At 40.0% G+C, this 26,749-nt stretch overlaps 1 protein-coding gene across 1 annotated transcript in view; it reads right to left on the bottom strand.

The window, feature by feature from the left end:
- Positions 1 to 17,479: 17,479 nt before the first annotated feature.
- The window catches only part of fam135b (family with sequence similarity 135 member B), a 52,789-nt gene continuing 43,519 nt past the window's right edge, over positions 17,480 to 26,749 (bottom strand). Inside the window, exons 14-20 of the mRNA XM_040021479.1 lie at positions 24,486 to 24,652; positions 24,111 to 24,202; positions 23,925 to 24,022; positions 22,647 to 22,798; positions 22,381 to 22,491; positions 21,722 to 21,835; positions 17,480 to 19,541 (exon numbers count right to left, since the gene is read on the bottom strand). Coding sequence (XP_039877413.1) covers positions 19,336 to 19,541; positions 21,722 to 21,835; positions 22,381 to 22,491; positions 22,647 to 22,798; positions 23,925 to 24,022; positions 24,111 to 24,202; positions 24,486 to 24,652 — 940 coding nt within the window. The 3' untranslated portion in view covers positions 17,480 to 19,335. The remainder of the gene's footprint in view (positions 19,542 to 21,721; positions 21,836 to 22,380; positions 22,492 to 22,646; positions 22,799 to 23,924; positions 24,023 to 24,110; positions 24,203 to 24,485; positions 24,653 to 26,749) is intronic.

Here is a 26,749-nt window from a genome sequence, read left to right as displayed (position 1 = left end):
ACAGATTACGGGAGTGAAGCATAAATAAAGATGAGCAAATTTGTGTACCGTGTCCTATTATTGCATCCTGCAGACATAACCACCCAGGGAGAGTAACTAAAACCCAGGCAGCTCTTACGCCCGTCCTCCTCCATCTGTCCGTCCATCCATCTCAATTCACTCCCCTTTTCTTACTTGTGCCCATCAAGACCAAGTGTCAGATGGAGGTGGGAAAAAAGCATTTATGGAAGCAAAAAAAGAAAATATCAAGGACTGCCATGGTGTTCTGAAGTTGCACAATGCTTTGCACAATGCTAACACGACATCAAAAAAGTGACAGCCTAAAAACCACTGTTATCATCAGCCACTTTTGGAGCAAAGGCTCCATGAAGTAGTGCTCTCTACTTGCTACAATATTGTAATGTTGTTATGCTCATTATGGCACATATGTATTAGTTCCTCACACATGCAGTCAGTGTGGAAACATACAGCCTGTTTTTAGTCTTAATGACCCCTGAAAGCCACATATACTCTTTAATAATATATAATTTCAGCACTTTTTTTATGCATTTCAGTACATGGCTGGACAGTTAATGACAGCTGTCATTTTGTCTGGTGTTATAAGCACATGACTTTTATTTAGCAGTGAAAGCCCAAAATCACGTGCAAATGTGATGGAAAGAGAGCCTTTTTAGGCGAAGTAAACATTTTTATAGGTGAGCATGTGAATGGATGTAATTTGTCTGCCTGTTTTGCTACTGCTGACATCCCAAGCTGCATGAGTCCGATTGAGGCTACGGAACTCGCAGAGCGCACCAGCTACCTTTACAAGCTTAACTTTATGGTCAAAAATATGAGCAATCCGGTTTTTAAGTGATGACGTGATGAATCCTGCTTCCGGGCCCAAACTACTCTGCGTACTCTGCGCATATTAATGACTAACCTCGTATTGTGGATGGATTGTCTCAGTTGTTCTCCTGACTGAAGTTTGGTCCGTTTACAGCATCCTGCCATGCGATTGCATTTGTTCCTGAACATCGGAAACCCTCACGTTAGCTTTTACTGAGTGGAAAAAGTTAGCGTTCATCCTCCAGCATCAATGTTTATATTATGTTAGGATAGTTTTGTTGTTAGCGATCACGTAGCATAGGGTGACCATATTTTGTTTTTCCAAAAAGAGGACACTTGGCTCAGTCATGAAGAGCTTTAATAATACAATAATACAACTTTGGGTGACTTCAAACACATGGGTCCTCTGTCGGACTATAGGAAAACCCGGACATTTTCATCAATCTCGAAAATCCCCCCAGATGCCCCGGACAGAACGTGAAAAGTGGACATGTCCAGGGGGAAAAGGACAGTTGGTCACCCTAACGTAGCACATCATTATATACCAGCTAGCCAAACTTCAGTAATCCTACAAATGTCACTGCTGTTTACTTTTCTGTCTTCATTTATGTTGGAAGTGATAACAGAGCTGTACATGTTAATTTGTTTCGGAAATCTCTCAGTCAGAACGTGATATATTTAGATGGAAACTAGCAAGCTAACTTCCTGCTAACTTCTAACTCCATTAAATTTCATTAATTCTGTTTTCATGGATGCCTGGATGTTAAACTTAATTGTTACACCTGGTAAAGCAGCCACACTGATCATTTTATTACAGATGAAAGGATTTAAACAGTTTTTCACTCTCAGTGACGCCGCAGTGATCGTGTGACTTTGGGACCTGCGGCGGAGTTTGGGCCCAGACACGGCTAATGACGTCAGACTTAAAGATCGGATTCTGGGAATAACGCTCTACCAGATGACTCTGTGTCCCCCACTGTCTGAAAGTCAAGGAAATCCCCTGTAAAGTTCAATATCTACCTTCCATTCACGTCTACACATAGGAGGAAGCCAATGATTCCAACTCACAATATTCTTCTTATGAGATTTATGAGTCTTTGGCTTTGTTATTGGACCAGACGAACGTTTTATTCTTGGTTTAGTTACAGTATTTTGTCCTCTTCTGTAGTGTATATGTATAATGACTAAACAACCCTAATCCTACCTCCACTCAGAGGTGGATGTTAAGACGCTAAGGCTTTCATTCCATCAGTATCCTCTTTGCTTCACTGTTTTCTTCTCCTGTGGAAAGACAGAGTTTGGCTTTTTGAAATATTCATCCTCCCTGCCTCACTCTTTCCCCACCTCATCCCCACCAGCTAAGATGTTGCAGATTTGTCATTTCAGGTGTCAGGTATACTTTCTTCTGTAATCCCAGGCAGCGTCAAATGAAAACCTCAGCGAAAAACAAACTCTTTTTATACAGCAGTGAGCAAAAACTCTCTCCAGAAACGTCAGACTCATCAACATTAGATCTGTTGTATCTTTTCAATCCTCTGCCGTCCTTTTTTTTTTTTAATTAAATCTTAAATGCATCGAAAACAAGCCACAGATTTGTTTGTTTGTGCTTGATGTGAAGTTTGAACCTCTCTGTCATCTCTCTGTTGTCTTTGCATGAATAATTCCCCTATAGTCTATTCTATACTGTCTATTATTAAATAACCCTCAATTATGCAACTTAAAATGTCTTTTTCAGTCTGCACTCTTCACCGGGGCCTGTAGCCTGAGGCTGGCCTGCAGGGCTTAAACTTTCCAAAACTCCTTCACCTTTCAGTTTCTCTTACCACCTGAGAAGAAGCAGGCTGAGGCTGCAGAAGAAGCAAAAGTAAACAAGTGGAGGACAAATGCTGTGCACGTAAAGCGTCTGATTCTGCCTCGGTGTAGTTGTGTGATGTTCAGACGAGGACCACAAAGGCCCCTGACATCTGAAGAAGATGCTGTCGATTCTAAAGAGTGCCAGCAGTGCGATCTTGAAGAGGAGGGGACTGTACAAATGCATGCAGCTATGATGGTGGATTTGGATGCATTTCAGAAAAGCACACCATATGTACTTGTCACTGAGTGGATAATCCCGAGATACACAGGATCAAGGTTAATCTGTTGTTAAAAAATGAAATGGATTCAGAAGATATCAAGACCAAATATCTCTCACTCAGCACGTTCTGTGGTTTTGCCAATGCAGCACATTTAGCTGGAGGGCGAAAGTCATGATGACTTACTTGAGAGTCCAGACGTAAAGCCTGCATGGGTTTATGTCTGTATATCCTCTTTCACCTTTCTTTCACAGGCTTTCTTTTGCATGATAGAGTGGACCTTTGTAAAGATCATCTATCATTATGTGGGATTACTATTTCTTTGCATGTAGGGATCTCTTGGGATTACAGGGAGATTACTTCATATTTTTAAACCCCTGTGCTAAATCTGCCTTTATCTTTTCCATCCAACAGTTTTTGGTAAGACACTCAATCTCCTCCATCCTGACGACTTCTCAGAGAATTAATTTCTATTTTGTCAACATTAGTAAAACTTGTGATTTATGTGCATCCATCACCATTCTAGCTACCTCTGTAAGACCAAATCAGTATTATATGCTTCAGTTTGGGTGTTTTTTGTTGTTGTTTTTTTACATTTTCATATGCATTGAGCAAGACTTGCCTGTTCTCTCTCCCTAAGGATTTGAAGGAGATATAGTAGCTGTTCCATGTAGGAAACTGCACTTTATTAACAACGCACGAAGTCAGCTGAGTAAATTTGAAGGTGATATTCTGATCTGTTCTCTTTTGCCTTCTTGGAATTCCTGTATGGGGATAAATAATAGGCTTGGGAATTGTGTCTCCAACAAAGCACAGGAAGCTGGCTTAAATAAAATCTAGATAGATAGATAGATAGATAGATAGATAGATAGATAGATAGATAGATAGATAGATAGATAGATAGATAGATAGATAGATAGATAGATAGAGTTTCTCTTGGTCAGCAGTAGTTTTCTCCTCAGAACTCTTGCATGGATGCCATCTTTGCTCGGTCTCTCTCTTATTGCTGAATTATGAACTCTGACCTTAACTGAGTCCTTTAGATGTTGTTCTGGGTTCTGTTGTGACCTCCTGGGTGAGTCGTTCATGCGCTCTATTAGTATTCTATTTTGTAGGCTGGCCACTTCTGGGAAGTTTCAAAACGTTTTCTCTATTTCGGGATAATAGCCGACTTAGCTGTTTTTCCATTTCAGCTGTCCTTACTGCGTAGGAAATGCAAAGAGTGACTTTAACCTTAAACTTCAGACATGGCTGATGGGATCATATCAGCCATGGTGATCTATTGGATCACCTAAAATCATAATTGAAAGATCTAAAAACACAAATAATGCTGATTTCCCACTGCAGACATTTTCACCAAAATGATCAAAGCTGGACAATTTAATGAAACTGGTTGTAACTCAGTGTCTAAGTGTTACACACTGAATGACTTCTCAACCGATCGCAGCAGATGGGAAGGGGAGTTTTTCTTTCCCACTGTCGCCAAAGTGCTTGCCCATAGTGTGTCATCTGATTGTTGGGTTGCTCTCTGTATGTTATTGTAGGGTCTACCTTACAGTGTAAGGCAACTTGAGGTGACTGTTAATGTGGTTTGATGCTGTATATATAAAATTGAATTGAATTAAATAGAAAGAGGCACTGTGAGATGAGTGTGCACCGTCTAAAACATGCGACACTGGAAAAATGGACTGTTGGTGATCATAAAAAGTTTTGTAAAGCACCATTATTTCATTTTATTAAGGAAAATATTTCACCTTTCTAGCAGCTGTACAGTGGAGATTGCAGTATTCACTTCTATGGTTACTACTAAAGTTTGGAGCGTAGCTGCTTTCCTGTATCCTGACATTCAGAGCAGCTGCTGCAGCTCTCCACCGTGTTCGTGGTTTGGTACGTCCTGTATAAGAACACAGTGCTTCCTGTTTTGGTTAGTGAAATTCTGCACCATTGCATAACCATTAATATTTCTTCATTCAAGAAGCAAGAATGTTTTGTCCCAGCAAATTATCTGACAATTTATTAAAAGCACTAATACTATACTTTCTCGTGATCCCTGCTATCAGATGCCTTATATTGTGGAGCACTCTATACGTGAGAATAAGTATCTTTCCTCCAAATGTTGAACACTCGCTTTAACCACATCATTTTCTTCTCTTATCCTCCCACTTTGCATCTGCCCAGCTCTTTCTTGACAGCCTGTCACCCCCCACAGATATATCTAGTTTCAGGTTTCACTGACCTCTATAGTTACAGCCCAGCCCAGCTGAGAAATGATATGAATGTGTCAGGTGAAGTGTGTTCACCAGCAATGACACAAAATTGGTAGGTATTGTCTGAATCACTTTTGGAAGCCGACTTGCTATTATCCCACAGCAGAGGTTGGTCACCTTGAGGAAAGATGGAGGAAATGGGTCTCATCGAGGTGAAAACGAATAGATTTTGTGTATTTTTTCCTTCCTTTTTTCTTGCCTGCTTTCTAACCACTTAGCTGAGATATGAGGAGGCATCTTGACACTTTATGGCCTGTAAGGATGCTACAGTAAATGTCTCTGGATCAATATCATTGCCTGTAGCGCTGCACAGTACAACATCTCTCTCACTTCTCTGCTCATTATAGATGCATCTGACCCATGGGTCTACATAACCTTAAAACTGCACAAACAGGAGCTACATAAACATAATGCAATGATTTAAAGGGCACTGTGTAGAAGTTTTTTTTCCCCATATTACTGACAAAATGTTTTCATTGATGGTTCTTTTATTAACAGGCTGCAGTTACAGGTGCAGTAGCATCACCTGCTGGACAAACGCACCGTGACAGAAGACAGCCAGATGTATTTATGCCCTTACACTTTCAACAGCTACAGTAATATTCAACTGCTGCAATGCAATGTCGAGACGCAATACCCTCTTGTGCATGCTACTTAGACACATATCACACACTTAAATGGTGTTTCAGACCAAACATATGTTCTAATTATGTATCTGATCCATAGTGAACTTACATAGGAGTTGTCACCATCTTTTCATGATTCACTGGCATTTCTGTCATGGTGATTAGTATAAGACAAACAATTTTGAATGTATATAACTCCATCTAGCAATGAGAAAAATTGTAATTTTACTTCTCAGTATAACATTTTTGAAAGATTGCCAGCAGGCTGTGGTGTACACATGCTGTCGTCAGTGACAGATGAAATGATCATTTTAAGGAGATTGACATCTCAACTTTTCAGTCAACTTTTTGACTTTCTCAAATTTTCATTTATACATATTTGGAAGGCCGAGCTTGGAAGCAAATATGTAAAATATCTGAGATAACAGTCGTAGTGATGTGAGCAGATTATTCCAGAGCCAATCCACGAGAGTCATACTGTTTGATTGGTTTAGACATTAAGGATTCATGACATGACATGCTCCTTTGATGTGTAGTTAAATTCAGAAACAGAAACTTACATGTGTAAATGAAGCAGCTAGCTGTGCTGGCCTTAAGCAAATATGAAAAGTGCTTCTAAATTCTGCATTTGTTGTTAGCGTGACTACAACATCTTGGATGTTTTGGGAACAGAAGGGACAACGAAGTGGAACATGAGTTTTCAGCTCATGCTAGAAAACTTTTTCCTTTTTTTTAACAAAGTTAAAAACTAATCCTGTTAATTAGTCCCAAGCAAGTACACCAAAAACAAAAATCATTCAGAAACATTTAAAACACAGTCTTCTTTGATGAGATAGTGCACACAGCAAGTAAGATAGTTACAGCAGTAAAAACACAGTTAAGAGGTCCAGCTGGTTTATCTGCTAGGTTCATCCTAGCAGATAAACCAGTTGGACCTAACAGATCCTGGCAATCACAGCAGTCATGCACCTTACCAGTATAACACCAGTATAAGTTATAAAAACAATTAAACCAGTGTAAACAGGCTTTTTGTAATACTGTGAAGTAGATTTTAAGAAATCCACAGTGACTGACTGTCATTTGAAAATTAGAGGCATTGTGAGGAACTGCACTTAGTCTGGAACTTAAAGGCCAGCTTAACTTTTAGCCCATTCATTCAGAAACATTTAAAAACACAGAGCCTACTCAGGGCAACGAGTCATCACAGGTGGTCCCCTAAGCCTAATCCTAATATATGAGAAAGGGAAAAAAAGACTTTTTTACGAGGAAAAATGTAAAAGTTGTGTCAATTAGAATGATTATACTCTTTATTTCCCGATCACCAAAACAATTAGAGAGAAAAAAAAGACATATTCGGACTGCTTAAGGTTAGAGTTAGCGGTCGTCACAGATGGCAAGTTAAACATCTGAGGATTAAAAGTCAAGGAGACTGGTTGGGTGCATCTCAGACAAATTGTGAATTTCTTCATTTGACAGCATGCAAATATAAAATGAGTAACTATATTTGGATTATGTTGCAGGCAATCCATCAGTTAATTATAGCTGGCTGGAATTCTGGTTGGCTAGCAAAGATCACCTGAACAAGATTAATAAATCCTTAATTTTCAATGAATTTATGAATTGACTATAAAAGAGAAAACTGCATCTCTTTCTTCTACCACAGTGTAAACATGTTTATGTCTGTGGACACTAGTGTCTGTGGGGACTGATTTGCTTCTAGAACCAGGCTCAAGTAGATCTTCAAGGAACTACAGTTTAGTACGAGAGTACTTTAAGCTGTAGCTTCTTTTTTTTAAGTCACAGAGGCTGCCGGTTGGATTGAGTAGTTATTTTAACAGAAACACACCGCGCCACGACTTGCATTCTTTCTGAACTGTTCGCTACCCAAAGTTAAAGATAAAGTGTTAAATATATGGTTATTACTCGCCGTTAAATCGCTAAGTAAATGGTAAATGGACTGGTTCTTATATAGCGCTTGTATACACTATCTTGAGCACTCAACGCGCTTTACACAACTTGTGCTCTCACCCAATCACACAAGCACTTTTTCCTAAGCTTACCTAACTAACATTCACACACACACTCATTACTACGATGGATGCATCAGAGAGCAACTTGGGGTTAGTATCTTGCCTAAGGATATTTAGCAAGCAGACTAGGGGGAAGCCAGGAGTTGAACCACCAACCTACCGCCTGAGCTACAGCCTGAGGAAGTCCATTTTTGTTGATGTTTTCATGCATCCTGTCTGCACATAATGGTACACTACACTTGTTTTTAAAGGCATGTAGAGTGGGGCATTGTTCTCAGTTAGATCTTTCTTTCAAATACATCATTTTCCAAACAAATTCTGCAGCAACAATCCATAGCGGTTAGGCTTCAGAACCGTGTGCACTTCCAAACAGCAGACAGCGAGACGTCATTCAGAACAGCTCTGGAAGTCCAGTTCCGTCACATTTGTGCTGCTTTATCTCCCCAATATTTAGGTGTGAAATCCTGCTAATCAGTGTCACTGGAGATAATGAGACCATGTGAGATCTTATTACCTTCCAGCACCGACAGTTTCATGCAGCAATAATTACTCCCACTGGCGGCTTGCTTATTGACGACGCCTGCCCAAAGTATTGCTCTGGGACTAATGGTTTCCCTCCTTCACAAGGCAAACAATGGAATGAACACTGCTTCAATCAACTCTGAGTGATGGATTTAATGACAAAATCATTCCTCGCTCCGCTTTATGGCCGGGGCGGAGCAACACATGCAGAATGAGATGGGTCTCCGAGGGGATGTGTTTGTGCGAGAGTCGAGCTGTAAACACGAAACATGCCTTTTATTTGCTACGATTTCCCTGCATTTGATGATAAGTGAATGTGACCAACAAATTACTGTTAACTTGATGAAAATGAAATGCATTACTATGTGTGAGCGCAACTCCCTCATCATTTTTCCAGTGACAGTGATGTCTTTAGGGTTGGGGGAGGAAAAATGAGCTCTATTGATTTCAGGGAGGGAAGAAAGAAAGGAGAAAGGCAAGTAGTGGGACTCCAACTAGCCTCAGTTGGATCATGAGTTCAACACGCAATGACAAATGGGGGGCGGAATGAGAAAGAACACCCTGAAATCAAATTGAGTATGGATTGTTGTGGGCCTGGATTTATAGCTCCAGGGTACCACAGACCTGGAAGTCATAAATTGATGTAGTTGAAATGGGGCGTCAGTAGGGGATTGCTGCTATGATTCGTTTACTGCGCGTGTCACCGTCGGACAATACAAATGGCGAGTCACTGTAGTCCCACAACAGGGCTCGTTAATAGAATATACACAGACAGAATTTAAAGGGCGTGACAAATCTGCCTCTGTGGGCCGAGTGGCTCAGGGAGGCAGGAAACAGCCACATATCTGCGCGCGGCACAAGCACCGCTAAGGGACACTGATAGGTTGACATGCGAGGTTAGACCAGGTAGAGTACGCATTTTTTTCACAAAATTGTAGTTTGTGTAAAAATACACAAACTACAAGGTAAGCAGTTACCTTGCAAAAAAAATAAAGTGATGCATTAAATCTGAGGTTTCTAAACCACTTTTCAGTAAGGTCCATATGGGGAAAGAAGAATCACAAGGAATAGAAATGTTTTAATAAGCATCCAAGTCTAAGTGATCGTCATTCGTGAGCCTATGATGCTAAATGTTTATGAAAATGTATATTTTCAACATTCAAGGATAAAGAAAGTAACATATAACAAAAATGTATTCACCTTTTTAACATTCTGCATGTTACTTGTTGCTTTTCTTAAAAGTAATGCATTACATTACTTCATTAGTCACCAGAGAAAGTCATGGGTTACACCAGCGGTCCCCAACCCCCGGGCCACAGACCGGCACTGGTCTGTGAGTCGCTTGGTACCGAGAGTTGAGGCTCGGGTGTGAAATTTTTGGTTTTCAGGGTTTTTATTGTTAACTCTGTTACACTGGGTCTTTTCCCGTGTTGTAGTTGTGTGTTTTATTTTGAAAGAAATATTTACACGTTACCATAGCGACCAGGGAGCATTAAGGGGCAGAGAGGAGGATGTTACTCTTACTGTTGTTAGCGCATTTCAGTAATAAAGTTACACAATTACACAGTGAATTTGCGTTTGTTATTATATTTACAAAATACCACAGTTTTTGTCTCGGTCGTATCATTTATTTTGTTGTATTTATCCGCGACACCTTAAAGGCCGGTCTGTGAAAATATTGTGCGACATTAAACTGGTCCGTGGTGCAAAAAAAGGTTGGAGACCGCTGGGTTACACTACGTGTTACATTACTTTCTCATTACTCTGCAAAATGACCTGAAACACTTTATCACACACCAACACAATTCCCCATTTTCATAAGGAGATGGAGATAGGATCTTTTGTTTAGTTTTTAGGTATAGTTACAAGTCAACAACACAAAGTAAAAGTTAAAAGAGCCAAAAATACGTTGAAGCGATCGTCACAAAGATTCTACTTTAGAAACATGAACAGGTAGAAGTAGAGCTTGTAAGCCCTGACTGCTCATCACTGCTTTAACATCATTTGGGTTCTTGGCTAGCTTAGCATTAGCTTGCCATCTGCGTAGGTGCTAGCAAAGAGCAGAAGTTCTGTTAGCGGCATAATCCTAATCCAGCTGTCCTGGATGCAGTTTGCACTTTACCATCTCACTCTCGTCCTTTTGTGCAATAAAAATAAAAGTAATGTCCACATCCACGCTGTAGGCTGCAACACTATTTTCCTCGTTCAGCACCAAATTCAAATCAGTGGATTATAGCAGTAGTGGACTGATAAATGGAAATGATAGGCGAGCTAACAATTCCAAGGAATTGAACTACAGTTCGCTGCAAGAGTTATTTTTTAATTCCGATCCCTACTTACACCTCAGAGGGTTAATACTTCACTAATCCCCAAGGAAACTATGATTGAACATAATTTGAAAAGAGAGAGTTGAGCATAAAAATGAAGCTCTCAATTTATCAGTTGGTCTACGTCCCTACCCTCACCTATGGTCACAGGTTTTGTGTAGTGACCGAAAGAACAAGTTCGCAGATACAAGCGTCGGAAATGAGCTTTCTCCGACGGGTGGCTGGCCTCTCCCTTAGAGACAGGGTGAGCAGTTTAGCTGTCTGCTCAGAGTAGAGCCGCTGCTCCTCCACATCAAAAGGATCCAGTTGACGTGGTTCGGGCATCTGACAAGGATGCCTCCTGGGCACCTCCTGGGTGAGTAGTTGTGGGCATGTCACACCGAGAGGAGGCCCCGGGGCAGACCCAGGACACGGTGGAGAGATTATACCTCTCAGTGGGCCTGGAAACGCTTTGGTGTTCACGTGGGAAGGCTGGAGGAGGTGGCCGGGTAGAGGGAGGTCTGGGCTTCTCTGCTTAGGATGGATGGATGGATGGACATGCTTGTATTTATTTGAAAATTATGTCTTTTATAGTTTGTTGAGGTACAGTTTGGTCCACATAAATCCTTCAGCCCATCCAGAAAAATGATTAGCCCTTATTAGACAAGCACAGTAATTAATTTGGAGTACAGTTTAACTCACAACAACCTGTCTCACAAGGCCAAAGCCTGCATTGGATAGCTATTGGCATGTAATAAAACCAAATACATCCTGATGTAAAAGAAAACTGATGAAACTTTAATTTTGACAAATTCCATATTGTGAAACGAATCATATGTCTAGATAATTCCTAGCCTCTTTCACAGGTCTAAACAACAAATCTCATTTTTTAATATATACAAAGTTGCAAAAAAAGTAGCATTTTTTCAGTCTTCTCCATGAGAAAGGAAGATTGATTCTGCTGCAATTTTACATCTTTGCATTAATAGCCAGCAATTGTTTCCATATTATTAACCAACACTTTTCAGGACATTTTCCGTGTCATGTCAACACATTTTAAGCTTTTCGCGAGTCATTTCACCCTGAGAAGGACTGCCAGAACTGATGGAGCGGAGACTACAGTAACTAAGATAACCCCTCTTTCGAACTGTGCTGAGATGACAAGCTTCTCAGAATGCATTCTGCTGAGGCTGCACATAGTACGCTCACAAGTTGGCTCACAACAGCATGAACGAACAGACCAAACTTGCAGCACGTCAACAGTTCATGCTCAGTATCACGGTGTGAGGTGTGTTGTGTTGCCTGCACCAATCAATCACTGTTTGAATGCTTTGTGGCCTTTTATGGCCACAATTTTGCACCTTCTCAAGGTAACTTCCAACATGAACATGCTTCATTTCACAGAGCAGTACACAGGATGGTTTAATGAACATGACAAAGATTCATATCATCAGTAAATACCAGTGACCCGGGTCCAGTGGCACCCATGAATGACAATGCAGTAATTATGCCTTTCACAATGTTTGAAAGATGCTTTGGATCATGAGCTTCTCATTTCCCTTCTCCACACTCATCCCATCCCTCTTCTACGAGTTCATCTAGGTTTAAGCTGTCCCGAAAAACTTGTTTCATACATGAACAGACTTTAAGATGTTTCCTGTGAATGTCTTTCTGCTTGTGAGTGTTACCTGTTGTTTGCCTCTATTCTAGTCTCTTTACTGTACTTAGACTTGGATTCCTTCTTTTTAAACTGTACCAGGTTTTTGATTCAGTTCAATTCAGTTTAATATGTATAGCCCAAAATAACAAGTCACCTCAAAGTGCTTTCTATTGTAAGGTCAAGACCTCACAATAATAGAGAGAAACCCCCAATATTCAGATGATCCCCTATGAGCAAGCACTTGGCGACAGTGGGAAAGAAAAACTCCCTTTTAACAGGCAGAAACCTCCAGCAGAATCTGAGAGAGGGGCAGTCATCTTTTGATGTGTATCAGTCAGAATGATTACGTTCTTTGTCGCCCCTAATTAAAAGTACTTTTAAGGGGAAACATATGCTGATAGCACTCTGTTAGAGTTAACAGTAATGACCTCGCCGAGCTAAAACCTAGCCTTTACCTCATGCTATGAGAATATGTAACATGTGTGACCTCTTAACATGAACCAGGCTCCTAAAACTAGGCTTGTTTACCATGTCGCCAATATGCAACACAACCGTACCCCTAATCCCACAGCAAATTCAAAAGTGTTAAATGTTTGGGTGTTAGTAGTCTTCTTGCAAAAGTAGAGTTAATTTTACTCTAAGTAGAGTCACATTCTTTTAATGTAACTCTGAGGTGTAAAATGATAGTAGTTAAAATCGAGTGTTAAAAATGAGTGTTTCTATGTCAAATCTGGAGGTGTTACAATGGAAACATTAACTCTTGACCTCTTAACTCTGAACTCCTACAGGGGCTATGACACCAATAGAGTAAATTCACAGACTCCGCCCCCAGCACCATAGGCTCCAATCGAAGTTGAAGTGAAGCCGTTTTAGAACATTTTGCTCTACATATTTGAGTTGTTTGCCATGCTTGGTAAGTCATTTTTTCAAAGATTGTTTCAATTATTATTATTAGCTTTTACTTCTGTGGACAAAGCTGTGTTAAAGGCATTAGCCATGTTGCTTGGTGATAGCATAGTATTCTGTTTTAGCTAGCCTTGAAAAAAAGCTTGCATGTGAATTTTCAGTCAAATTTTTGGTCAAACACACCTAAAACAATGTCTAGAATGTGAAATCTTGGTAATGGTGCTACTTGAAGCCTGAAAATGATCTCCCATAACAAAACGAGCAAACAGCAGTAGCTGACGTCCTGACTGGGTTCTACGTTAGCATTTAGATCCCTCCAGAGTTTTGTGCACACGGTTTAGGTAAAAATGAAAAAGGTTGAGGTTTTACATTTAGTTCAGTATTACCTGTTGCCTGTATCCTTGTCTTTTGGGAAAATACTTTACACAAGTAATGGCTCAAAGAGGATTCCTTTTTTTTTTTTTTTTTTACTGTGCTGCAATTGATTACCGGATTATTTGTGCCATTAATTGGTGTCAACTAATTTTATTTTTTTTTTCCAATCTCCACATAGGATATGCTTGTGAAGATGGAATATGGGGGAGAGCAGAAGTGCGCTGAAGTTCCACAAAGGGATGAATGAAGGACATGCATATTGTATTGAAGAAATAAGTGATGAGAATGCTGTTATTTGCATTTACCAGCTCACCTATGTCAGACCTTTTGATAAACAAAATTCTAATGAAAGTGAGAACATGTACACTGTTACATCTTTCAGAAAATGTTTTGAAATTGTGGTGCACAGTTCAGAATAAATTTTTTTAAAAACCATTGCATCTTTTTAGAAAATGTTTATTTCGAAAAGAAATTTCTAGAGGTTCAGAACAGGAAAATCCCCGCTTTTTAGAATTAATTAGAAGATAACTCTTACGTAGTTAAACTAAAATACTCTTTGAGAGTTAATATATAAACTCCTAACACCTAGTTAGCATTAGTAAGTGTGAAATTATCAACTCCAGACAGATTTGGTGTTTAACACTAAATCAGAGTTAACGTACCAACTCTCCAAAAAGAGTTAAATTAAAACTCTCTGGTGTGGACCCATATAGACACTTTAATAGTGTTGAAATCAAATCTGACAGTGTTAATTTGGACATGCTGGATTTGCTGTGGCCTTGATTGTACTTTCTGTGTCCACAAGTACGCTAGGATCAAATCAGGTATGAGTGACATGAGTTTCATTATAAGACAGTGAACACAATGGTCCACATGAATGCCGAGGTTTTGTGACCGCAAAGACTCTTGCACATGTGCTCCATGTCTAGTTGTTCGCAGTGTTAAGTGGCTAATCCTCTGAGATCTAAGGCATTATTAATGATAATCCTAACCTTATGCTAACCCTGTACTTTTAAGAAAGAAAAATGTCCATTTTTAGTGTTTATCAGGTAGAAAGATTCTTTTTTTTGTTTTGGGTTCAGGTTGGAATCATCATTCAAACTGAGAGAGTTAACATCAATATAGAACTGAGGCTCACGAACAAAATAATTATGCAAAAGAACATTTGTCATTTATTTTTTTTCATATATGTTATAACAATATTATGCTATATACTGCATATAATTATATTTCTATTTCTACATTGAACACAAGCTACTAAGGAATGCGTACAGTACAGTCAGCAACATAGAAAAATATTATAGTAGTATTGGCACAGATGAAGTAGTATTTGTTTTATACTTTACATGTTGTACATTCAGCAAAAGAAATGCAGAATGAAATAAATTAATGATTCTTTGAGGGACATGAAACATTTTTATAATCAGATCAAACAAATGGAGGGTCCAAAATAATAGGGACAGCGAAGACAGATGAGCTTTCACAGACATATAACACAGTTTCCATACACACCTCCATGTGCTACACATAAACAAGGCTCTCTAAAAAGTCAAATACAAAATGGTTCAAGTCAGTCAAGTGTTGGGTTTATAGAATTTACTCAACAACATAAATGTACAGTTAACAGCCAATAAATATTTGGTAAAAAAGAGAGCTAAGAGTGATGTAAATACAATTCTTTCTGATGAAACCTTCAAATGAAACCTTTTGCAGGACAGCCATCCATCTCATAAAGCAATTTCATACCTCTGTTTGCCCTTGAAGGGGTCAATCTCAATACCTCTCCATCACTTTTCCCCTCCATTGATTCCTGCCGACTCCTTTGAGTAAACACACACAAAGGAAAAGCAAACAAGCTTAAGCCTCAGCCATGTACAGTATGTGTGTTTTTGGTGCATGATACACGGCAGCTCCAGCAGACTGCTTGCACAGCTTTGCTTAGCGGGTCTTTGAGAACCGTCGTCCTTAAGGAACCCATTTGGTTAGAGTCGATCACAGTGACAGAGCAGCAGCTTCCACACGGGGAAAAAAAGCACTTTGCCGTGTCACCGGTCGTTCTTTGAGACAGCATGCTTTGAACAAAAAACAATGCTTGTACAGCCAAGACAGACAGGTGAGGTTAGTTTTTACAATGAGAACAGGACGTGACCTTCAGATCTAAAAAAGAAAAAAAATAGCTGTTTGTAGTTTGTAAAGCTAGTGGAAGTTGATCCAAGGTTTTCAATAAAGTGCACTTCAAACCAGTGCAAAGGTTAAAATATATCTCTCTGTCTGTATATAACTACATATGCAGCAGACGCATAACTACAGCTGGAAATGAGACGTGTGTGACAGTTCTCTAATATCAGAATATGTAAACACTGTCTGATGAACAGCACGGCGGTGAGGAAACAATCCTCGCCAGGATGCTAGAAAACAACACTTTGCATCTGACAGCCAAGGATGTGGGAAAAGCTGATGAGATCACAACACGGCATGTTACATGTTCAAGAGAACATTCGACTGCTTGCACAGCGGTTCCCTGCTATCATCATGCATCACATTGCGTAGACAGTGTGCGGGGGAGAATCTTGGCAGTGTGTCAGTATTACACAGAATCATCCAGGATAACAAAAGCAATGACACCCTGATTTACACCAATTTAAAAAAAAAAGCAATGCATTTCAAAGGGTTTTAATCTACAGCTTTACATGGCTAATTAGAAAATAGATCCTCATTAGACCACAATAGTCTGTTGTATCGTACAGTCATGAATGGCAAATCTTTGTCACATGCATGCACATCAAATCTGCCGTTGATTATACCAGCAAGCCTGTTTACCGCCTGCCATTCGAGATTCAAGACGCATTATCAAAAGAACTGATTAACTAGAGGCTACAACTACTAGTAGTTGTATATAATTTTATATTTTATAGCAGTAATTCCATAAAATTGCTTCATGATTGTTAGATTGTTAAATATTCATCACGTCAAAGGAAAAATTGTTTGCTAAACCTCTCCCCCGGTTAGCTATCGCTCCATCGTAGCAACTCGTTTAGGCACAAGAAGCCTGTCACGCTATGGATTTCTGCATGTTTAAATGCGTGGGCATTTATACAGTGCTTTTCTAGCTTTGTTGATAAATCAAAGTGCTTTTGACTCCAAGCCACACTTAAACATACATTCATAGAGTGCTTTACTCGATGCAGTTTAAATATTTTATCTATACATCACATGCATGGCTAATTTAGACTTTAGACTGTGGAGGAAGAGTACCCCGAGGAAAACCTGCTCATTCACAGGGAGAACACGAAAGCTCAACACAGAAAATTCCCAGCTGGGGTTCAAACCAGTGAAGCAACAGAACTAAACGCTGCCCGTGGCTTGTTCCAAAACCAAAAGTAGGCACAAAAGTATGGGAGGGTATGATAATGTTGGGTGCTACCATCAGCTGCAGCTGTATGCATTTACATCTTACATCATTGTAACCTATCAAGTTCCACATCCAAAGAAGATGTCTGGGCAAAAGTAGATGAATAATTTGTGTTATAGGCTGTGACATATAAGAAGTTGTAGACTGACTTTAGATAAATGTGACGTTACCTTTTGGAAGAAAATGTGCTGTACTGTGCTGAGGGCTGAACATTTTCACTGTCGCTACTTTGGTGTTTTTAAACCGGATGTGAGAGGGGAAACTGACGGAGAACCAGAATGCACTGCAATCACATGCAGTAGCCACTTGTCAACCACACAGCAGCCCTGGCCTAAGGGCTTTTACCCTTTTACTGTTTTTTTTATAACCTACTAACCTACTAAGGACCAGAATTTACCAACATGCACTGTGACACCATAAAAGAGATCAGAAGAGCCAAGGGCAATTTTTCCATTGACTATAGAAGTTCTTTTTGACACAAGAGGAGTCGCCCCCTTCTGGTCATTAGAAGAAATGCATGTTTAAAGCCACATACAGTATCTTTTATTTGGAGCTGATTTCTTTTTTTTTCTTTTTTTTTGCATTATTTGACAAATACTATGGCTGTGCAGTTATTTATTTCAAACACACCATCTAAGAAGTCCAAAAACATCATGAATCTACATATACACTTCTCGTTCCAAAAATCCCAAATGCCAAATTCACATTCACTTTTTATATAATGCCATGCACACATTGCCTAAAATTTGTCTGCCATATTGGACATGATACAACAACCTGTTGCTAAGGAAACATATGTATGCCTTGACTGGCTGGCAGCAAATGTTTCCTGTAGTTCTTCAGATTTGTCAGCAAACACTGTTACCGGCACTATTAGCCAAGCAGATATAAAACAAACCAGAAAGGGAGAAAGCTCACCTTCAAAGTAATGGTCAGACTGTCGCTAAGATTTTGTGTCTAGTCTTCAACTGATCTTGTCACCATTTTTGGCACATGTCTAAAATGGGTGATGAATGGTTGGTGGTCAAATGTCTACAGAATCAGTATAAAAACGTCTAATCACAACTTGTACTACTTTTTCCTTTGTGCGCTGTTTAACACATTTTGGGATGTTGGCTTCCCCAACCAACATAACCCAAAATGTGTAAAAATCATGCAAATAAAGCTATGTTATGTCTAAATTCAGCTTAAAAAAGGAAAAATTGCAGGCAACAAAGTCAAACAGAGGTATGATAGTCAAGTAGCTGAGATTAGCTTGATTGGTTAGCTAGCTAACGCTGAAAAATCCAGGAGCAGTGACAGGTCTGCTTTTGTCTACTTAGGTCTGACATCACATTTTAGTAATGTAAACATTACTGCAGGTTGGAGGGGTATCATTCTAGATTGCATAAGGGCCTTAAGAGGCTGAAAAGCTCGACAGGTGGCACGATGGTAACTAAGGGGAGGTGGGGCTTAGCAAATGGTCCAATCCTGAATCTTGTTAATATGTTACTAAGTCAGTACAAAAACACAATTACAAAGTAAATGCTATCACAGCAGGTAGGATCATTTCTTATCAAATATACTTTGCTGCACACTTCTATGCAAACGTTTGTTGTAGCCTAACACTTAGCTAGTCATGGACAGCAAGATTTTTTGAGATGTACAGATAAACATACAGACAACACACTTTTTACTTTTCATTTGACACATTTGATGATAATTACACACAGAGACTTAAATGTAGACGGACTACTTACACTGTAAATAACATAAGCAGGTAAAAAATAAATAATTTTAAACAATATAGTCATTTCTGTATAAATGAACATCTATGTTTCGTACAACAAAATACTTCATGTACAATCAAGGACATAAATGCTATGCATCTATTGCCTTGTAAGGATAGTGTAAGACTATCATTAGTGTAACCCTTAAAGAAGAATTCAATCAACCAGCGATAGCAAAGGCTCTAAACCAACTCTAAAGGGAAAGTAAGTAAATGCTTTAAACCACAATTAGCATCTGTTAGTGTTCTGGCTGAGAGGTTATTCATAAGGCCGACAAAACATCTACAATCAATCCTGTCATCGATGTCAGATGTTTTGCTTTGACTGGCTACACATCAAACTCAGACTTCTGAGTTAGCGGTTTAAACAGTCACAATATACCAATCCTTTATTAACAGCTGCTAACCATCCTAACAAATGGGATATACAAATCTGGCCTCTTGGATACCAGGAAATATATACATTACATCTATTGTACAGGGTAAAATGACCTCATCCCCTTTCTTTAGACTCCTATATCCACCATTCAGATCGGTCCAGTAAGCCTGCAGTAGGAGCACCTTTACTTGAAGTAGTTGAGTCCTGCCACTAAGAAGAACTTCTCCAGGAATAGCTCAGAGTCCAAGACGGCGATGTGGGCGGCGCGGCCGATCAGCGTGTTGGCTGTGTTGGGTAGAGCGTGGAACACATTCTGGCGGATCAGGCGGCACTCTTTAGCTTCTACGAGTGGCTGCAGGAGGTTGTTGATCATCTCGGTGTACACGGGCCCTTCAGTGCGAGGGAAAAAAAAAAGAAAGTAATGGCGAGTCCTCCTACGTGCATGATGTCTTATCCATATTCAAGTGTTAAAACTTAGGGCCACAGTTAGATTCATTAGTGATTCATCAGCTGTTTTTGTTTGGTCAACAAATGCCAGATATTCTATGGAGAAACTTACTTTTTCATGTTGATAGAGTGGATATAAAATTAGGAAAGCTTCTAAATATAACGCAGTGCAGAACATCACCACCATCTAAACGACCTTAATAAGAAACATGAAACATACACCCCATAATAACAATAATTCTTGTCAATTTTTCTGATTTGCATACTTACTGCAACATACTTCCGTTCCACTTTTTTGAAATCTCTGATGAGTGCAAAGTTTTGCCATTGCAGAGTGTTTACCCTTACTGGGATTTTTGCCCAAAGTCACATGAGGCATGTACAGGTGCTGGTGAGCCAGACTGTTTTTTGCCCCAGTGCAATGACTTCCTAGAGTCTTGGCTGGTTGCCATACAACACCCTAGAGCCTAATCTCCTGTAAAACTGAAAATGTCATGCCAACCCCCCCAACCATGTCATGTGTGGAACATGGGTGGCAGGATCAGTTCAGAGTGTCTGCACAGATATGTATGACTTAAGTTTTCCATATGGGTAGAAATTTAGAAGAAGTTGCTAAATCTGAGCTGTTAAAGTCCAGAGGTTTATAAATGAAAGCAAATGAATTTGTTAAAGACGTCATCAGGCGATGCATTCATATTTAGCCACATGCTTAACGGTTTTTATACAAACTAGTAGATGTTTTAAGAGCTGACGGCTTGATGTTTTAAGGACATTTCACTTCTCAGTCAAGGTTTCTTGATTTCTAAAAAACAAAAGGTGCAGAGTGCCAGGTATTTACCTCCCAGTGGGGGTTAAACAGAGCTCATGGCTTACAACACCAGCTATCAGCTACCTACCATGCAGTCTTGAGATCTCTTTCCAGGCATTTTACCCGTATTCACACTTTGCCTCTAGTTACCTTAAGGTCTCGCAGTGATTTAACCCTTAACTCCTGGTGACGTTAACAACTTGCGCCTGTTTTCACACCTTAGCTCACGTGATGACACACATGATCAATAGTGGATCAACGACCCTCAAGACCACCTTGAACTCTCCACCTTTTGGTTTTTAAATCTGAAGAAGTCTCTTGCGCTACGTCCACACGCACACGGATATTTTTGAAAACGGAGATTTTCCGTTTTCGTTTTGAAAAAACAAAACAAAACTCTGTCCACATGTAAACGCTTAAAACTAAATGTTGGCCAATCAGAAGTCTAGAAGCCTGGGTGTCAGCGTTTTCAAAACTACCCATGTACGTGTGGACATAGCCTTGGATGAACGGTCCAGTTCCTTTCTTTTTTTAAACCCTGACCTGGATGACTAAGAAACATATAAAACTAGAAGATGATACATCAGTGAATGTATCTGGCCTACACTGGCACAGTTACAGGTCTTCTGCTAACCATCTATAACCACTGATAACCCCAACCCTAAATGTATGGTATAAGATTTTTTTTTCATTATTCCATAAAGTCTTGGCAATCCATGGACAAAGAGAGGAATAATTCTCACTGACACATATAAAACTCTGTTGAGGCTATTTTCCAAAGACGTACTTTTTTGCTTCTCTCCAAATAATAAGGTCAGTGTTGAGAGCAAAGGCTGGACTCATCACTGATGAAGCCCTTAAAAGGTTTTGCATGTGGGTGTTCTAGACCCAGACATACGTAAAACAAAAGTAAAGCATTCCTATATCTTATTTTAACTCAACAGGGATGGCATGAAATGAGAAAAAGTGTGACTAATTAACCTTCTGGCGTTTAAGTCATCGGTGACACCACCAACTCTAACTCCAACTCAAACTCTGAACCCGAGGCGATCAGAATATGTAGTAGCTGTTTTTATGACACTGTTCTGCCAAGTCTTCCCTATTAACCTGCAGTGTTAGAGGAGAGAAGGGGACACAGTCTTACCTGCTGTTATGTGAGGCACGCTCCTTTCGTGAATAATGTAAAATGTCATTCTAGGAATAAACAAGTGTGCTAAAATAATGTGGACGACAAGGTCCCCAGGTGCCCAGATATCCAGATAGAAACTATTGAAATACAAATATGAGCTGAAGTGATGACAGCTGCTTTGTTCACCTGTGGTTCTATCTTTGAGAGCAGTTTTGCACATCTCTATTCTGGCAGAGTGAAAAGGAACGTAGCGGTCCTGCGGAGACGCCACTAGCACAACGTTCTTGAAGAACTGGAGCCCTACAAGGACATGAAAGACGCAAGTAAAGGAGACAGCACAGAGTAGAGAGAAGGAGGGCAAGACAGGGTAAAGGATTGAATTGGTTGTAAAATGCAAAGTACAATCACAAAGCACAATGACAGGCCTTGATACGATAAAGCTGTGTTTTTTTTTTCTCTCTCTCTCTAGTCTCCTCTCTGTGTGCTTTTAAGAGAGTGCACTGGTGGGTTTCCAATGACAGGGTTTGGATCACTTTGTCAGCCTGCCACAGCTGTAGAGAGGGGGGAAAAAAAGCGTTTTCAGGCTTATCTTCTTCAAGCCTGTGTGACAAACGACTGCTTTGTTCCACTCACACAGTGGGGAGGCCTCTCACAGGCCTCTTGCAGCTCGCTGGCAGGGGTTTGAGTGTTAGCGAGCTGACACGTACAGAAATTTGACAAAAAAAAGACAAGATGACAACATTTTCATGAATATTTGAACAGCCTGCCTTTCAAGCAACAGTCTGTAAAGTGGGGCCGTCAACACGCAGCCTCTGTTTCGGATCTCAGCCGCTTTCAAGCCGTACCTGGTTTCTGACTCAGGAGATAGAGGAACGTTTTCCGTGGATCAACGTGATCTCTGAAGGTGAGCTGCAGCAACGATCCGGATTTTTTCAGCTTCTGCATTAACCACAAACCTAAGCAAAACACACACACACCGAATCAGGACTCCACATGCATCACAGTAGCTGAGCAGTATGGATGATATTCTTAGACAAAAGACAATACGCTGCTGAGAGGCGCGAAACACGCAGCGCTGTGCCTTCTTCCAGGAGACGAGCCGTGGCCTCACCTGTGCTGACCAGTGTGCTGTTGTTGTACAGCGTTCCCAAGTGTGGCCCTGACAACGAGAGGAAAGTGTGCAGTTTGGGCAAATAGCAGCGGAAGCGAGGCCTCGTCAGCACCGAGCGGATGATGATGTTCCCCAGAGAGTGGCCGATGAAGCTGTTGGCCGAAGACAAACAACTTTCAGAGAGAGGAACTTGCAGCATGAGTGGGCGGCTGGGAAAAAAAAAATGCCTCCAACGCTGCTGACCTACGACACTGCCCGATAGCTTTGGTAGATTCCTCTGGAAGCAGGAACGGGTTGCAGCGGAAGCTATTTGGAGATTCCTGCTGCAGCATGCGGTGATTACAGAAAATTCATTAACTTGCTAAATTTTTAAACATCCTCAAAGGCAATGACAACTTATTGATGCGAACATAGAGGACAAACCGCACGAATTAATAGCAGCTTCCCAGCAGTGGGAAATATTAGATTCATCAAGCTATGTCTGTCACTTAGTTTAATTACTGTACTGTTGCGGCTCTACCCACAATCCCTCATCTCCATGCCTGCTCCTTCTCGTCTGTCTGCTCCCAAACTAAATATAGAGGTAATGTGGAAAGAACCAGATGCTGTTGCGGCACTCCATTGCCTTTTGTCTTTGATACTCGCTCCCCAGAGAATACGCCACAATAAAAAGAGAGTTAAGAAACTTGGGCAGAAACTCTCACAAAGAAATAAATTGTCACATTGAGGGCAATTAAGCGGGAAGATGAATAGCTTAATTTGATTGGAACTAGGCAGCACAGTGCTGCATAAAGCAGCGCAGTCTATCATGTGAAAGTCACAAGCTTATTGGCACGGTATGATAAGAGCTTTTCATCTGTTTTCTGCCACTTATCCATTTTGAGTCTATACATTATGACGGAGCTGTCATTCTCCGAAGTTAAGACTTCCACAGAAGAATCAGGGCAAAGTCTCTGCTGCCATCTGCTGACTGGACTGAATACTGCTCAGGCTGGTCCTTTACTGGTTTCCTTTAACCTCAAATGACTTCCCACATGAGAATCTTCTAGCAGAGGAACTGTAAGACCAAAATGAAACTACAAACTCAACTTGAAGGGTGATATATTCTAATTTCTGGAAGCAGGCTTGTTTGAAAAGTCACTTGAATGTATTTGCACCCTATCTCTGCCCTTAGGGGGTTCACCAGCAAGCTAGTGGATATTAAGAGGTTTAATATCCAATCAAAATGAAATGTGTCAATAATGGGCACGCTCAGCGTGTTAAACCTGGCCGACTGACCTGATCCTGCCTATGGTGAGATTGTAGAGCTGGATGTGCTGAATGATTTCATCCAGCAGCCTGTCCGTCATGGCGTCGAAGTCTGCAAACGTGTCGGCCTACGGGAGAAAAGCAAGGCTGTCAGCGCTCTGCAAATTGCCTCGAAGCACACTTTCACAGTTTTGCTCCCGTCACTGTCAAATGTACCTGGTTCCTCTCAGACATGAGGAAGTCGAGCCTGGATCCTGGCAATCCCAGCTCTATGAAAGTCTTCACAAGCCGAAGGTCAGCACTGTTTCCTGGAAGCAGGTGACGAAACAGACACACAAAGTTTGTAGCTCTGCTTTTATTAAGCATGTTCGATAAACATTTAAAAGTTAACCTGAAATGAATTTCAGGGAATTAGTATTCACAGACTGCACAGTGCAGTGTAATAAAGTTGTAGGACTTTATCAGACTATATTACATTTACAATGCTAATAGGGAATCATATGAAAGGCTGTACAGAAAGTTATGGATGTGGATGCAGACGTGGAACTGGATCGCAGCGAAGCAGAACATTTTTTAAATGTGCAGCCTCACCATCAAGCCCATGGACGCACACCACCAGGTGTATGCCGTCATCAAACTCCTCATCATCCTCTTCAGGAGGGAAGTAGGGGAGATCTGATGCCAGGAGCGGGAGGTCGCTGTACAAGCTGGCCTGGAAGCTCAACTCTTTGAACAGCTCCTCTTTGGCTTTGTAGAAACTGGAGAAAAAAATGTGATATTATATTACTAAACTTATACTGAACAATTTTAAGCTAATGAGATATGAGCTGATTTAAGCCTTTACAATTAGAACGTATGATGGCTGAGACAGCAAAGGGTTAATCTAGTCTTAAAAGGGCAAAATGTGACTACTTTTTCATGTGTGACAGAATGATTCATTTTTATGATTCTTGACTGTAAACACTGGAGAGAATAGTTTAATAATATTTTTTTAAAAATTATATACTCTAATTGCCTAGCTTTAAACTTAGGCCTGAGTTTAGGGTTGGCATGTAGACCTTAGAGCAGGGGTGGCAAATTAATTTCCCCAAGGGGCCACATGAGATGTGGAGGGTCGCGCCAGTAGTCTTATAAAAAGATAAAATTGATATTAAGCAGAACTGAGTCCAGCCTACTGGGACAGTCCTCCACAACAGTCCCAGTATCTCACTTGCAGCCCGTTGGGAAAACCTAATTGTCTACCGCTGCCTTAGAGACAAGTTGATGAATGTTTCATTTTCCAAAAAGTGAATTACTCCTACAGCTTTCGCCGTGTGGCCCAAATATAATAGACAACCTACATTCAATTTTCAGAATTTACATTGCTCATGCTGCCCACTTCTTGAGCAAGCCCGTGTTGCTTAACAGAAGTCTCAGACTAACCAGTAAGCTGCTCAAAAGTTTTATTACTCTGTCATTCTGCCAGGTTTCAGATTACAGTCATGCAGAAGTCAAAGCCAATCCGATTCAAGTTAGTGTACTTCCAGCTTATCGTGATGGATTTGTCTGTGTACTCTTTGATGTGACTTAATACATTCAGGAGGCATTTCACCTCGTTTTGGCTTCCTTGCTTCATATTTGCCCTCGTTTCATTTTGTTATGCTAGACTTTCCAAGCATGAGTAACTGCCAGCTACTGCACCAGATGTAAGGAGTCATCTCCCAAAACCCATGAAAACCCCTCATGTTTTGGCCTTCAGTGATTCCTGAGATTAGGGACAAAACAGGTTTTAATTTTCTAAAATATATTTTTTGATTTTTCAAAAACACATTTACATATAATTGTTACACAAAGTTTTGTCTGTCTCACCATATTTTGGTACAATCTCCCAGGTGTAACATTTTTTAATAATTTATGTTTTTGCTGGAGAAGTGCAAGGTTTTTGTCAACACCGTCAGACACAAAGAAATGCAAAAATATATATTTTAAATGAAGTTGTTGCAGCTATTTTGACTATTACTTTTCATACTCAGTTGTAAATAGCATTTGTATTCTATTTTATTCTGTTGTATATATCATTTTATTCTATTCTATTTTATTCTATTGTATATAGTATTTTATTTTATTTTATTCCATTCCAGTGTTTTCTAATTTCTGCTACATAACTTTGCACTTTTGCTGTAACAAAACAAATTTCCCACCTGTGGGACTAATAAAGGTCATCTTATCTTATCTTATTAGCAGCTTCTCTATTCTATTGTTTATGCACATAGGTTTTCAAAGTAATTATACCACATTTAAAAGTAAGATTGTTTTGGCTTTTTATTGTTAGAGTTACAGTCATACATATTTTCAGAAGCTTGTATTTAATCTGTATAAGAAACAGTCATATTAAGCAGCATGCAAATTACACATTTATTGAGAAAATTACGTATTTTTATTGGAAGATCACGAGGGAGGAAAATATATGGTTCTCCAAAAGAGAAAAATAAACAAAGACTCCATATTATGGAGTTGACAAGGTGCTGACGGTGGTGACGCACTAGTAGAAAACAAGATATTATTTCTTTCAAAATGACAATTAAACCTTAACAACCTTTGTAATATCACAAGACACATCATAACAATTCTGCTTTTGCACATGTCAAGTTCTACATCTTAATAGTTCACCAGCAAGTAGCCGCCTACTACTCCTTGATTCCTAAAGTTCTCTGTGGTTGTGTGTTTAGACCCTGCTGGACTTTCTCTCCTTTTGTCTCTGTGCTTGTTTCCAAAACCTTCTCTTCTGACTTTTTTCTCTTCCTTTCAGATCACTGGTGTTCTTTATTTTTCCCTCTTTCACTCTATTTCTCCATCTTTCCCTTTCCTTTATGAGA

Source organism: Simochromis diagramma, unplaced genomic scaffold (genome assembly GCF_900408965.1).
Source record: "Simochromis diagramma unplaced genomic scaffold, fSimDia1.1 OVJJ01000753.1, whole genome shotgun sequence".
Taxonomy (NCBI): domain Eukaryota; kingdom Metazoa; phylum Chordata; class Actinopteri; order Cichliformes; family Cichlidae; genus Simochromis; species Simochromis diagramma.
This window is presented reverse-complemented; position numbering and strand designations above follow the sequence as displayed.